Source organism: Trichechus manatus, unplaced genomic scaffold (genome assembly GCF_000243295.1).
Source record: "Trichechus manatus latirostris isolate Lorelei unplaced genomic scaffold, TriManLat1.0 scaffold00078, whole genome shotgun sequence".
In the NCBI taxonomy this organism is placed as follows: Eukaryota; Metazoa; Chordata; class Mammalia; order Sirenia; family Trichechidae; genus Trichechus; species Trichechus manatus.
The window spans coordinates 10,824,053-10,838,817 of NW_004444014.1; the positions used below are offsets into that span (position 1 = coordinate 10,824,053).

The 14,765-nt window shown below is 50.9% G+C and overlaps 1 protein-coding gene across 50 annotated transcripts in view; it reads left to right on the forward strand.

Annotated features, from left to right (window-relative positions):
• Positions 1–14,765, forward strand: part of CELF4 (CUGBP Elav-like family member 4) — a 343,629-nt gene that overhangs the window by 51,717 nt on the left and 277,147 nt on the right. For 2 of the 50 annotated variants that reach the window (XM_004380900.2, XM_004380901.2), the window contains exon 3: positions 6,783–6,802. The exons of the other annotated variants lie outside the window; for them this stretch is intronic. In XM_004380900.2, the coding sequence (XP_004380957.2) occupies positions 6,783–6,802 (20 nt within the window). The remainder of the gene's footprint in view (positions 1–6,782; positions 6,803–14,765) is intronic. 50 annotated transcript variants of the gene reach the window in all.

The following is a 14,765-nucleotide window of genomic DNA, read 5'->3' on the forward strand; positions in this document are numbered from 1 at the left end:
GGCCACAGTCCCCAGGAGTGGCCAGCACTGCATGGAGGCTGGGTGGCCAGGTGAGGGTAAGGGGAGGGCCTGGCACAGAGACAGGCAGTTTCCTCACAGCTGGGTCCTGACCCAGCCAGCTCTGAGCTGGGGTGGCCATGCCTTTTGAGGTCTGCAGGGGCACAGGGGGAGGGGGGGGGTTTCTCTCCACAGTCCTGCCATTATCTCTTGGGCCATTGAAGATTCACCCAGTTACAGTCCCCCCAACCCTGTGCACACCCCCTACGGCCTCCAGGAGAACTCAGAGGTCTGCTGTAGCAAATCCTGTGTAGGTGCCATGGACCCCAAATGTGGGATTAACAGTGCCTTCCCCAGCCCTGGGAGGGCCCATAAAGCAAGGTGATGCACGCCCCAGGCACAGCCTGAGTCGTCCAGCCAGCCATGCTTCATTAACACCCACCCATTCGCAGACTCCGACAGTGAGGGAGACAAGAGAAGGTGCAGAGAGAGGTGCCCGCAGCCTGCTGAGGAGCCTCGCCCTGGAGACTGAGAAGTATGTTAGACAAGGAGGGTGACCAGCTATCCCAATTTTCCTGGGGCTGAGGAGTTTCCTGGGACATGATTTCAGTGCTAAAAGCAGGACCGTCTAAGATAAGTGCAAGCAAAAGAGGGGTGAAGAGACCCTCCAGGGGGTACCTGAGTGACTGGAAAGGCTGAGGGAATGTGGCCTCCAGAGGTCAGTGCCGGGAGGACCCTGCCTCGCCCCCGCCTGGCAACCACTCTGGGAACAACATCCCTTTGTGCCGAACACCTGAGCTGCAGAATCACCATGTAGTTTTCCCATTGCCTCCCGTTTAAGGGTGAAACAGCCACGTTCTCGCCTACTCTCTGAAAACTAAAATGAGTGCCCTCCAGCTGCAGCACACCTCCACCTCAGTCCCACATGCAAATAGCTGGCCCCTTAGTCTGAGGCCCAGACCTCATGGCACCCTCTGAGTAGGGAAAGGGGGCAGGGTCTTCAGCTGGTGGACCCCAGCCTCCAGACCCAGGCAAAGAGGGGGTGACTAATTCCCACGGCATTCCTGACTCACTCGGGGCCAAGTGGACAACAGAGGCCTCTGTGCAGAGCCAGCCACCCTCATGAATGCCTGTGCTAGGACGGGTGTATGTGTGTATGTGCGCACATGCATGAGGGGTAGGTAGTACCTCTCGGGACTGACTGCCTGCTCTTACATGGAGATAGAATACAGGCTACTTTATTGTCCTAATGCAGCTCCTAAGGGAGGGAAGCTGGATCATGAGGTGAAACAAGAAGGGAGAATCCCAGTTTGGTGCCCCAGATGCTGACTGCTCAGCTAAGGAGCCCAGCAGTCAGAAATCAGCTGCCCTATCCCAGCTGCAGTGTGAGCTACCCTCTTTGAGCACAAGGCCCTCATAGCCCATCCACTACCAGTTATCATTGAGTCAATTCCAACTCGTGGCAACCCCATGTATGTCAGAGTAGAACTGTGCTTCATAGAGTTTTTGGTGGAAGTAGATTGCCAGGCCTTTCTTCCTAGGTACCTCTTGGTGGACTCAAACCTCCAACCTTTCATTTAGCAACTGAGTACATTAACCATTTGCACCATGCAGGGATTCCTTATAATCACTACCCAAAACCAAACCCATTGCCATCGAGTTGATTTTGACTCATAGCAAAACTGTAGGACAGAATAGAACTGCCCCATAGGGTTTCCAAGGCTGTAAATCTTTGCTGAAGCAGACTGCCACATCTTTCTCCCACGGAACAGCTGGTAGGTTTGAAACGCTGACCTTTTGGTTAGCAGCCAAGCTTTTAACCACTGTGCCACCAGGGTTCCTTCATAGTCAATAGTATAATGGAAATAGCTAAGGCTTTGGAGTCAGACCTACCTGAGTTCTAAGCAGGCTTTCTGCCACGCCTTGGTGTTTATCCTTGAGTAAGTCACTCATCATCTGAGCCTTACACCACAACTTGTATAAAATTCTGGGCACAGTACCTGGTATGTGGCACACATGCAGTTAATTCTAGCTACTATTAACAGTAATTTGTATTTTTGTGAAATACTCAGATGGAGATAATTGTGAGCCTGTGGCCAGGGCTAGGGTAGAGACAGTCTGGGGATGGAAAGAGTTAATGAGGACAGGTGTCAACAGGAGACCTAAGTTGGACTTTGAGGTCAGAAAGGAATTCTGGGAGGAAATGAGGCCTAAAAGTGATGGGAGAAGTAGTCCAGGTGCACAGGGTAGTCTCCCAACAGAGGGAGCAGAATGTATACAGACCAGGAAGGGAGGGCAAGGGGAAGGCCTGGTCCACAGAGGAGCACGAACTGCCAACCTTTCAGTTAGCAGCCCAACACTTAACTGTTGCACCGCCAGGGCTCCTTTCTAACACCCCAAATCCTCCTAATCCATCTCAAGCCTCTCCACCCTTTTCCCTTCATACCCTCATCATTCATTCATTCATTCATTTTCTCTCTATTCAGTCAAGTGTGTTGAGTGGCTCCATATACCCAGCCCAGTCTAGGTGCTGGGGACATGGCAGCAAAGAAAGTGTAAGATGAATTACCATCCTCCAATCTGGGCTCCTGCCTTTGCTCAGACTATCCCCTCACCCTGGAATGCTTTTCCTTTTCTCCACTCAGTCAAGTCTTGCAGAGTCTGGCTGAGGTTGCCCACCACCTCCATGAAGCTTTATCTGTCCCTTCTAGTCATCATCTTCTCTGTCTTCTTGGAGGAGAAACAAAAGAGCCGCAGTCCAGGCCCACTCCCCTAGCTCTCTCCATGCCCCAGTCTGGAGGGCAGCACCCCACTTCCAATGTCCTCAGTTTACCAGTGAGGCACTGGCTCTGGCACCATGCTTCCCTACTGTTCCTCAGGTGTGTCTGTTCCATCTGGTGGTCCCTCTCTGAGAGGGAGCCCTGTCTCTCCCTCCAGCACTGTGGCCCACATGTGACTTCCACTTCTGGAGAAGAGAGTTAGACTCATGCTTTACTCGCCCACAGGATGGTGGGCCAAGAAATGCCCGTTGCTATCGCTTCTGTTCAGGAAGCCTGGTCTGCAAAAGATGTCCATGTTGTTGTTGTTAGGTGTCGTTGAGTCGATTTCGACTCATAGCAACCCCATGTAACAGAGTAGAACTGTCCCATAGGGTTCTCAAGGCTGTAAACTTTATGGAAGCCGATCACCCAGTCTTTCTCTCTTGAAGCCACTAGGTGGGTTCAAACCACCAACCTTTCAGTTAGCAGCTGAGGGTTTAATCATTGTGCCACCAGTGGAAGGAAGAGAGATCTGTATAGGCTAGAATCTTAAGGGAGGCACCACCGGAGGGTGGTCCAGCTGGGAGCAAGGCCTGGGGGGCAGAAAGAGATGAGCATCTCGGGGAGGAGAACTTGTTGCATCGGGGAATGATGACAATAAAAAACAAAACAAACAATAACAACAAAAAAGGAATAAGGAGAAGTCATTGGGGGAGGCAAGCTGGCGCGTAATCGGAACCGCAAATCCACCACCCCCGGGCTCCGTAGGCTCTTACTGTACTATAAAAACCACTGCCGAACAGCAAGGCTGCTTGATGACAAAGAGAGATAATTGGCTCTCATGCAGATTTAGGCCTAAAGTTATCAAATAATAATAGCATGCAGAAAGACACACAGGCAAATGGGCTCTGGAGAGCCCGCTTCTTCCAAAGGATGAGGATTTGTTAAAAGTATCTAAATTATGCTCCCGCAATGGAGCAGGGAAATGGGGCATTTTTTAAAAAAGATTTTCTCTTACTGCTTGGATACGTTTTTAAAAGTTCCTTTATCATTAGGACTGTAATTTATATAATTTATTTTTAAAATATCTTTTTTTTAATTTCCACCCGGTCCAGTTAAAGTTGAACTGAAAAGCCCACAGTAAATGATTTTTTTAATAAAACCATTTAAAGGAGCCCCAACCTGAAGCAGAATAGATACGTGGATTTTCAGGAGAGAGAGAGAGAAAACAAAAAAAAATCATATATTGAAAAAATAAATTTCCTAACCCATTTTATACCCTAGATTTTATTACCACCGGAAGGTTTTTAAAATTCTAATTCCCTTTGCTTCCTTTAAGCTGTTTGTTTACCATAGGGGGCTCCTCAGGGGCTTGGGACCAGGAGCTCAATGGGGTGGTTTCAAGATGAGTGGCCGAGATGGTTTCGTTTCCCTCTGATTCCTGGTGTGATTTTTCCGTCCTGTGTCTGGCCTCGCTCCTCAGGTAGACTCTGAGCTCAGATTCATACCCTAGGAAGAAATCTCCCTTCCCATCTCTTTAGTATCCAGCACAGTGGATACAGTAGGTGCTCAATAAATGTTTGCTGGAGACGTGCCATACTGTGGAGAAGGCCCTAATGCGTCCATCAGGCAAATACTCCAGGGCAGAAAACACTGCTAGCTTCCCAGGAAGATTTGGTTCCTGTTATAATGTGGGTGTTTTGGGAGGCAGTGGAGAGAGGACCACATATTCAGCTGTTAATCAAGGATCCCTGAAGTTGGGGAGGGGGTAAAGAGCAGATTACCTTGGACACCAGAGCATGATAGCATGAGTCCTCTTGCCATTTGAGATGGGTTAGGATAGAGAAAATGCAGAAAGAGGTTCACCAGGGGTGTTGAAAACCAGAGAGCTGGAAGTCACCATTTTTCTAGGCGTTTGCCCTGAGCATGTCCTTTGTTTGCTAGGCTCAGCAGGGCCATTACATCAGAGGCGCCCATTCTCCACCTCTGTCAGGACACACATACACACACACACACACACACACACACACACACACACACACAGAGTAAGGAAGAGGTACAAACTTAGCTCCTCATGAACTTGTAACTGCTGTAGCAAGACATTAGACCCCTTTCCATAGAGGAGCGGGTATGTGAACTTGGCCTGCAAATACGTAGTGGTTAAGAGTTTGGCTGCTAACCAAAAGGTCGGCAGTTCGAATCCACCAGGCGCTCCTTGGAAACTCTATGGGGCAGTTCTGCTCTGTCCTATAGGGTTGCTATGAGTTAGAATCAACTTGACAGCAATGAGTTTGGCTTTGGTTTTAAACATAAGCAGAAAGGACTAAGGAAAGTATTCCAGGCACTGGATCAGCATGAGCAAAGTCATGGTGATGGGAATGGGCAGGGTGTCTCAGGAGCCATAAGAAGAGCAGCTTAGCAGAAGCACAGTAGATGCAGTCAGAGAGGGAAGTGATCCAGGTTACGGAAGGCCTGCAGTGAGTGTAAGAACTAGGAAAATCAAATCTGTTCCATAAGAATGATCCACTTCCGTACCCACCAGTTCCCGAATCTTCCTCTTTCGGAAGTTACACTGAGATCCAAGGAAGTCCTCATGGTGCCCTTTGATGGACAATGGGTTGCTGACACCTACTGGGCCACAGAGAAGTCTGTAAGCACGAGGCCTGCTCCCACACTCAGGCTGCTGGCACCCTGTCTGGAAGACCATCCCACCTCCCAGATGACAGACATGACTAAATGGGAGGGCCTGGCAGGCAGCAGAGAATGGAAGAACTATTAGAGTTGGAGGAGGGGAACACCAGAGCCTGTCCTTGGAGGTTGAAGGGATCTACACTGGGACAGAAAAGGGAAGGCCTTTGTTCCATTCCCTGTCTCTGAAACAGGACCACACCTGGCCAGTCCAGGTTGGTGGTTGTGGGGTAGGAAAGCTAGAAGGTTTCTTCTCTTCTTCTGAGCCTCTAGGGAAGAAATATTGCTCATTTTTACTGGGTTCTGCTATGCCAGTGAGCTCCTACTATACCTCTCCCAGCCCCTGAGACCCCCACACTCCTCAGAACTCCCATTCCCCCAGTCTCTGTTCCCACCAATACACACTCATTGGCCCCGAAGGCTAACAGCTCTTTCTGCAGAGCTCCCGGGGAGCAGGGTGTTTTGTAAAAGGACAAAGGCAGAGAGGAAGAGAAGGAGAAATAGAAGAAGAAAGAGGAAAAAGAGCAGAAGGACAAAGGAGAGGAGAAAAGAAGAAGGAGCAGGAAGACGAAGAGAGGGAGAAAGAGGAGGAGCAAGAGGAAGAAGAAGGAGAAGGAGGAAGAGGAGAGAGGTAGGGGAAGGGGAAGAGGAAGAGCATGTGAAGTAGAAAGAGTAGAAGAAGGAAGAGGAGGCTGAGCAGCAGAAGGAAAAGGAAGAGAAGGAGGAAGAAAAAGAGAAGGAGAAAAAGGAAGTGGAGAAAGAGAAAGGAGGAACAGAAGGCAGAAAAGGAAGAAGAGGAAGAAGAAAAAGCTGAGAAGAAAGAGAAGAAGGAAGAGGAAAAGAAGGAGGAGGAAGTGGAGGCAGAGAAGACAACAGCTGCCTTTAAGGAAGGCAGCTCCAGTGATAGGGCCTCTCAGACAGGTGCTATGGGTCTGCTTTTGGAGTGTGGGTCCCCTCAGCAGTGCTCCCGTCATGCATACCACATCAATGCCTGGCTCTTCCAGCCTCTAGTCTGGAAGTTATAGACTGTAGTGAGAGACCAGTGGAAGACAATAAAGGTGGCTGAGGAGTGATTTGAAAACAGATCCTCTCAAATGCCACAAGGGGATGAAAAGCATCCTCCCGCCCTGGGTCCCCAGCTGCCTCTCGACCCTCAAGCCTAAGCCTGGGAAGGACGACAGGAGCTCAGGGCTCTGGCTGCTGATTCGTTGCCAAGGAGACAGCAATTACTCTGTGAGTTGTGTGAAGTTTTTTCTGCCTTTCTTTCTTTCTTTTTTTAAATTCTGGGCCTGATAAACTGCAGTTGCCTGGCTGCCCCCTCCCCACCCCCACCTCCAGGCGCTGAGTCTGCATTAAAGGTCGAAGGGCTGTAAACAGTTGCTTCCAAAATGACAGATGCCCCTGCTTGGGGTAAGCATGGCAGGAGAGAAACCATTTGTCAAAGTATTTATAAAGTGGGCGGAGATGCTGAAGTTGTATTCACTCCAGGTTAAAAAAAAAAGAAAGAATGAAAAATAGCAGAGAGCCATCTAGTACCTTGTCTCGTAGACCAGCTCTGCTTTTTTATCCCATGGAGATATTTGTGGCACAATGGTTGCTATCCAAAAGGTCAGTGGTTCAAACCCACCGTCGGCTCCACAGGAGAAAAGACCTGGTGATCTGATCCCGTAAAGATTACACCTCAGGAAATCCTATGGGGCAGTTCTACTCTGTCCTCTCGGGTCACTATGAGTCAGAATCTACTCAACGGCACACAACAACAACGATCATTGCAGTGAACAGAGATGAATAAACCCGGGCCCTGCCGTTTGGGAGTTCACGTCTCAGGCAGACTTCCACCCGAATAGTTAATGGCAGTGTGAGGGGTATGACGTATGTCCAATGGGTGTGTTAGACCAAGATGTCACAGGCTGAATTTGGAGAAGAGAGAGCCAGGTGTGGAGTGATGGAGTCTGGCACTCACATCCAGAAGAAAGCCCAGGCTGAGCTGGGCCCTAAAAAGGAGAGCAGCACAATGTTCTACATCCCTACTTGAGTGAGTAGCAACTGAGGTCTTGAAAGCTTGCCAGTGGCAATCTGAGATACAACTATTGGTCTCTTTCCATCCAGAGCAAAGGAGAATGAAGAAAACCAAAGACTCAAGGAAGCAATTAGTCCAAAGGACTAATGGACTACAGGAACCACAGCCTCCGCTAGCCTGAGACCAGTAGAAATAGATGGTGCCCGGCTACCACTACCGACCGCTCTGACCGGAATCGCATTAGGTGGTCCTGGTTAGAGTGGGAAAAAAAAGTAGAACAAAATTCAAATTCATAAAAAAGACCAGACTTACTGGTCTGAAAAAGACTGGAGGAACCCCCAAGACTATAGCCCTTAGATACCCTACTAACTTGGAATAGAAGCCACTCCTGGAGATCACCTTTCAGCCAAATAATAGGCCTATAAATAAACAATAATACACATGAGGAAAGTGCTCCTTAGAACAATCATCTTTATGAGACCAAAAGGACAACATCAGCCCAAAAGCAAAGATTAGAAGGCAGGAAGGGGCAGGAAAACCAGACAAATGGAAATGGGGAACTCAGGGTGGTAATGGCGAGAGTGCTGACATATTGCAGGGATTGCAACCAACATCGCAGAACAATTTGTGTATAAATTATTGAATGGGAAATTAATTTGCTCTGTAAACCTTCACCTAAAGCACAATAAAAAAAAAAAAGAGGAAGATGGGAGGCCTTTGGGGCCGAGAGTGAGGGACCAGAGCCGTGCGCAGGACATCTGGCGTTGCTCTGTGTGCCCAAGGAGCTCACCCGGACACAGTGGGGAGCAGACCTCGCACCGTGCCTGATTGCAGAGGGCACCTGACGCACACCTGTGGAAAAGATGGATGACGAGTGAACAAGGAACGCCTGTGGTTCATATGAGGCTTTCAGGCTTCAAACACATGAGGATTTTAGAGAAGAGAGAGGTTGGTGAATGCTTCCTGAAAGATGCCATCCACCCTTCATTTATTCTTCATTCACTCATTCAATACATAGTTACAGAGCATAGTCTGTGAACTAGGGACACAGGGGGAACCTTCTGATGGGGAAGATGATGACCAAAAGGATGAGGTAATGGAGTGGGAAGTGGTGCCCCCAGGGAAAGGCTAGAGGCTGCACTGTTTGCTCTGCTTGAGGGTGAAAGGGAACAAGGGAACCGAAAGCTGAAATTGTCTGGGAAGGCAGAGCCATCTCCAGGGTGCCAACGCCCATCCCACTCTCAGGCACAGCGCCAGGTCTGTTATGACTGTTGACATGTCTTCCTGGTGTTTCAGTTATGTGGAGAAACGGGGTCGCGTATGTATGGGCCAGGTGGGTACACCTGGAGAAGGAGAGGGAGGTGTTTCCAAAGGAGGAGCCAGAAGAGCACAAAGAGAAGACCTGAGAAGTGACTGTGCTAGGGTCTCATGGGGAGGGACCTTGGCAAAATTAAGTCAACCCCCTCAGACCACATGACACATAGGAAGGCTGGGCCAGGGCCAAGGACAAGTCAAGTCTCGTCTTCTAAGGATGGAGCCCACCATCAGCATCAGCATCCAGCTCTTGTATGGACCTTAGACAATCCTCAGAGAACAGAGAGCAGGGGAGCTGAGTAGGAGGGATGGCTCTGGCTGAGCCGCCCCCAAGGAGGTGAGCGAGAGATACCTCTCTGCCAGGCACAGCTTGCTCTCCTGAGGCCCCAGAGAAGTCTGGAGGAGCAGGAGAGCCCCAGAGCTGAGGCACCCGAGGAGCCAAGGAGCCATACTGCGACAGAGCACCCATGCCAGGTTCTGGGGATAAAGGTCAGCACCCCTTTAGTGGTTTCACCAGCTGGTCCTAAGTTCTCCCAGGTTGGGGCAAGAACATGCCTGGCAAGCACTGAGAAACTGCACCAAGAATCCTGGGCTGAAATACTCCAGCTTATGAAGGGGGAAGAGAGGGCAATTCTTCCCTGCTTTAGTGTGTTAATTTGTCTGAAGCTTTCTTATTGTTTGTAAATTTCCAAGCTGACTTGTCTGTCTCAAGGACTCCAACTTGATTCAGATTAACTCAGCACTTATTGAGTGCCTACTCAGTGTCAAGTCCTCACTAATCCTAGGAGGATACATTTTATGCCCATTTTACAGACGAAAAGCTGAGGTTCAGATAAATCAGGACTTGGGTCGTACAGCTGGGAGGTGCGGGAAACTCAGCTGCCAATGGCTGGATCTTGTCACCACACCACCTGTGGCTCTCCCACATGGCCGAGGCACCCAGCCCCTGGTTGGCTCAGCTTCATGGTTCTCTTTGCAGCACTCAAAATATCTAAATACTTAATTCCATGTGAAATCGGTGTCATCTAGATTCCACTAACGCACAAGTGGTTGCAGGTGCTGATCATTATTTTTAATTGGAGGGGGATATAAAATGGATAACATTCTAACCATTAAATTAATTTTTTGTATTAAGTGAGTTGGGGAAAGACAAGCTGGAGTCTGCTTTGTGGCTGAACCCTTGAGTCCAGCCTGTGTTGTCCCAGAGCAATCAAGATGGGGCTTTGGAGGGGAGACCACATCAGGTCAGGAGCAGTAGAAGCAGAAGTCTCAGGAGAGGTGGCCCAGGGGCAGGTGAGCTGTAGACAGCAGGGATGGCTGTCTCTCCCTAAACACACACACCCTGGGACTCAGTTTGTGTTGCATGTAAACAATTGAGACGCTTGGCTCAGAGGGAAAGGACTCTCCCCACCTGTCACCCCTGCATCCCCAGCCAGGAAGAGGAGGTGAGAGGGATCAGCCAATGGCAGCGAGGGGTCTCTAAGCCCCTGGCCCAGCAGACCACTTGAGCTCACAGCATGACCTTGAACAGCACACGCACAGATGTGATGGGAGCAGCTGGCTCACGTCTCCTGCAGCTGCACCTGTGGCATTTGCCAGCCTGGAGCACAGGCATGCCTACGCATACCTAGTGCCATCCATCAGCCCAGCAGGAGATAGGGAAGGGGGGGCAACACTCCACACTCAACTCCCTAGCACTTGACCCAACCCCCACCCTGCCAAAGACCTCAGCTGCTGAGTGCGTGACAAGACCGCAGCCCAAGTCCGGACACCTGCCCTGTAATTCTGTCAGGCAATTAGCACAGCAAATGGGCCCAGAGGGGCTTGCCCCTGGGGAGTCACCCTCCTGCCAACAAATGCTCTTCCCTAGCTCGTCCCTTGTGCTAATTCCAGACCAATGGTGCCAACACAGCACTTCCTCCCCTGTGCTTACCACTCGGAATCTTCCTTGGCTCCCATGGCCTCCTAGGTCTTAGGCTCGGCTTCCAGGTACCCTCATCGAGGCCAGCCTGTCTCATCTACCACAGCAACTCGGCACCAGCTTTCAGCCAAATCAGGGAAGAGAAAGGACAGGCCCAGTGAGGCCTGGCTGGGAAAGCTGGGGAGGACGTGGTACCACAGGAGAGACAAACTCAGTGAGGGATGGCAAGGTCTGAGCCAGGGCAGGGGCAAGGGAGAATGTACTTTGGAGATGGTTAGGTAGAGGTGGACCCAGCAGACCTGGGGGACAGAGACTGTGGGGGTAGGGCACGAACTCCCAGTTTCCTGGCTTGGTTCCAGGAGGACGGGCAGGTGTGGGGCAGAATAATGAGTGCACATTGCAGAGGTTGAATGTGAGGTGCCCGTGAGCTCTCCAGGCAGTGACGTTCACCAGGTGGTCACATGTCAGAGAGATCAGCACCAAGCCACCGTGGCCTAAGCGAGACTGGAAGCCAGTGTGATTCCAGGGGAAAACAAAACTTTGCTGAGGACCGTGGGGGCAGGAGGTGGGGTGGGGAGCAACCAGGTATGAACCCACGTCCACTCTCGACAAGTTTGCCTTCTCACTGAGGAGTCAAAGTTGAAAGTAACTCTTTGAACTTCGAGACTTGACCAAGGCGGATGACAGAGATCAGTAACATGAAGGAGGCAAGGTGAGAAGTCGGTGCTTATTTTAGAGGAAAGAGGGAGTCACAAAAGGTTTCAAAGCAAGGGTATGACAAGATCAGAATCTGGCCTTAGGACAATCACTGTGGCGATCTGAGACTGAGACATTGGAGGCCAGGGGACAAATTCAGTGGTTACTGCAGTGGCCCAGGTGAGAGAAGAGGAGTGAAGAGATAGCAGACAGGTGCTTATTGGAAGAGAGGCGAGACTTCCAACCTGGAAGTGTATCCTTCCAAATCAGTTCTAGATAGATAGACAGACAGACAGACAGATGCCACTGAGTCGACTCTGACTACTTAGGTGACCATATGTACAACAGAATGAAACATTGCCTGGTCCTGCACCATTCTCACAATGCCAGCATGTTCAAGTCCATCATTGTGGCTACTGTGCCAATCCACCAAAGATCTCCTTCACCCTCTCTGATCCTCTGCTTCACTGAACATGATGTCCTCCTCCAGCAATCAATCCCTCCTGATGAGGTGTCAAAAGCAAGCGAGTCAGATAAGTTCTGTTGTGATCCATAGGGTTTTCACTGGCTAATTTTTGGAAGTAAATTGCCAGGTCTTTCTTCCTAGTCTGCCTTAGTCTGAAAGCTCTGCTAAATTCTGTCCACCATGGGTGGCCCTGCTGGTATTTGAAATACCAGTGACATAGCTTCCAGCATCATAGCAACACACCAGCAACCATAGACAAACTGACAGACAGGTGGTGGAAATCAGTTCTAGAGAAATGCAAATATACCACATCTAAGGGAGGGGGCCCCAGGGAAGAGGTGGTGTGGCCAGGGCCCTTCAGGGCCACCTAGGGTCTCCTTCCCAGCCACGCCCAGCACTCATTCAGATGAGAGTCAGGGGTCTTGGGGACCTTGGGAAGTGCCCGAGGGAAGCTTCTATCTGGGATCTGCAGCTCTTGAGAAGGATGGCTTATGCCAAGTCATTGGGCCAGTGGTGGGACCAGCAGGGAAGGAAATGCTGGTGACAGGCATCTCAGGGTCAAACACTGAGCCACCTCCCAGGAGCTGTGATCTTTGGCCATTATTTAACCCTTCTCCTTCTTCATTCCCTTAATGTGGGAGTGGGGAGACTTGAAACATCCATTCAGGAATGTCATTGTCACACCTCTTCATCAGTCCTGTGGAAACAAGGGTGCCTGACCCACCTCCTGGGAAGTGAGGAGCAAATGGGGTAGAAGCTGGGAGGGAGCTTAGGAGGCTGGAAAGTGCCCAAGGAGCAAACAAACTTTTCAAAGTTAGAAGAGCCATAAACCGCAAGGCGCGGGGTGTTTCCCCACTTCCAAGGGAAGCCGCATTGCATTTAACGACACCACTGCCGCCACCGTGCTTATGCGCAGTGGGCGTCTGTTGGGGCTGGGAGTCTGAGTGGCAAAGGCAGGCGGGCAAGGGAAGAGGAACATTACAGGCCGCCTGGGTGCTGACCGGGCCTGCCGCCTGTCTACAGCTCAAGTTCAGAGAGGACACCAGGCTATATGACTGCGCCAGCCTGGAGATCCAGTTCTGGTGACCTGCCTCCCTCCCCACCTGCCTTTGTGGGATGGCGTGAGATGACGGGCAAAATATGTTTGGGGAAATCTCCCCTGGGCCCATGAGGGCGCCTTGGCCTGGCTAGAGCAGGCAGGCAGCCCCCTCTTGGAGGAGCAGAGAAAGATGACACAGGTCCTGAGAGAGGGCATGGAGAGGCCCTGGCACGTGGCACATTCTTGGAGTGCAGGGATCTGGTCGATCTGTCCATATCTCCCTGCACAGTGGGAGTTTTGGTTGACTGTGTTTTCCCCAAACAAGCTTATACAATTAGTTTCTTCTTGTTTCCTGAATTATTTTTGCCACTGCTAATTATTTCACACTCCATATACAAGAGTTATTGGGGTGGGTAATGGGAAGCAAGGGATCACTTCACGGGAGCATCGCGGGCTCCAAGACATGAAGGCAACTTTGTTTTTCTGCTCAGCCACCCGCCTGAGAGAAGGAACAGAGAATGCCCACAGAACATGGGGGCGGCGTCAGGGGTGGGAAGGGGCAGGGGAGAACAAGCGTGGGCTGAGGCTTTGAATGATGCAGCTAGCCCACTGCTCTGCCTGGGCCTGGGAGGGGCCACCTGCCATGTCCCGGGGCGGCTTAGGGTGGCTGGGCACCCAGAGGCCATCGTTGCTCTATGACCTCACAAAGGAGACAGGTGTGATGGGTCACAACAGGCCTGTGGCACGGAAAAGGCTATGAATCCAATGTGCTAATTTGGAAAGTGGGGCTCAGAGAGGTTAAAAAACTCCCCTGAGATCACACAGCCAGGATGTGGTAGAACTCAGACAAGAATCCAGGTCCCCCTAACTGCCTGCCACTGGGGCCCTTTGTGTCCCCAAGGATGTGCCCTGGGGAAGATTCCCCTGGGAGAGGGGTGTTTACCTTGATTGGAAGGGCTTAGCTCCCCACAGCCACCCCTACCTGGCCTTTGGCCAACAGTAGTCTCTGCCCCCAAAAGCCCACTGTGCCTGGACTCCAGCCGGGATGGATGTACCTAGTGCCACTGCCCTCCAGACAGCCCTCACGGTGGGGTGTCCCTTTCCATTTAGCTCTGCTGAGGGAGTTGGAATTTTCCTAAAGAACATTAACCAGGAATCTAAGTGGGTAAACAAAACTAGAAAATACAACAGCTGTGGAAGGGAAGAGTGTGTGGATCCCAGACTGCTTCCCTGACACTGTGGGTTGGTTTGGCTAGCCCAAGCCACCAGGCCACCAGGCTCATGGGTCTCAGTCAGGTGAAGCCACTCAGACTTAAGCCAGGGATGGGTCTGGCACCAGCAGCGATGAAGTTCTCACTTTCTGTGGGGACAGGCAGCTAACTCCACTCCTCCTGACCACCGATACCCAAGGTACTTCCTCACCTCCACCAGGCTCACTCTTGGTGACCCTCAGCTCCTGTCAGCCTTAGGACTCCTCTTGGCCTCCTGCTGTCCCGTCCAGGCCTGGCAGTCACAACCCTCACTCCACCTCAAGTTGTCTGAGTCTCAGGCCCCTTCCTTTGTGAGGAAACCTCTCACACCAGTCAGACGCTAAGACTTACTCTGAGGACCCTGAATGAAATCTAGTCCAGATAACACCCTGGTCGCGCCCCTCAAGGCTCTCCACCTTTTTCAAACACACACAAAAAGGGGAGTAAAAATAGAGGAGGGGATTAAATGAAGAAATGTGTGCCAAACGTCTCAGGTCCCTGGCACAGAGTAAGTGCGTCGTCATGCTGGTGATCACTGTTGTTGTTAGTTGCGCTACAGTCAATCCCAACTCATGGCGACCCCACCTCGGACACCTTTGATGATCACTAGTATAC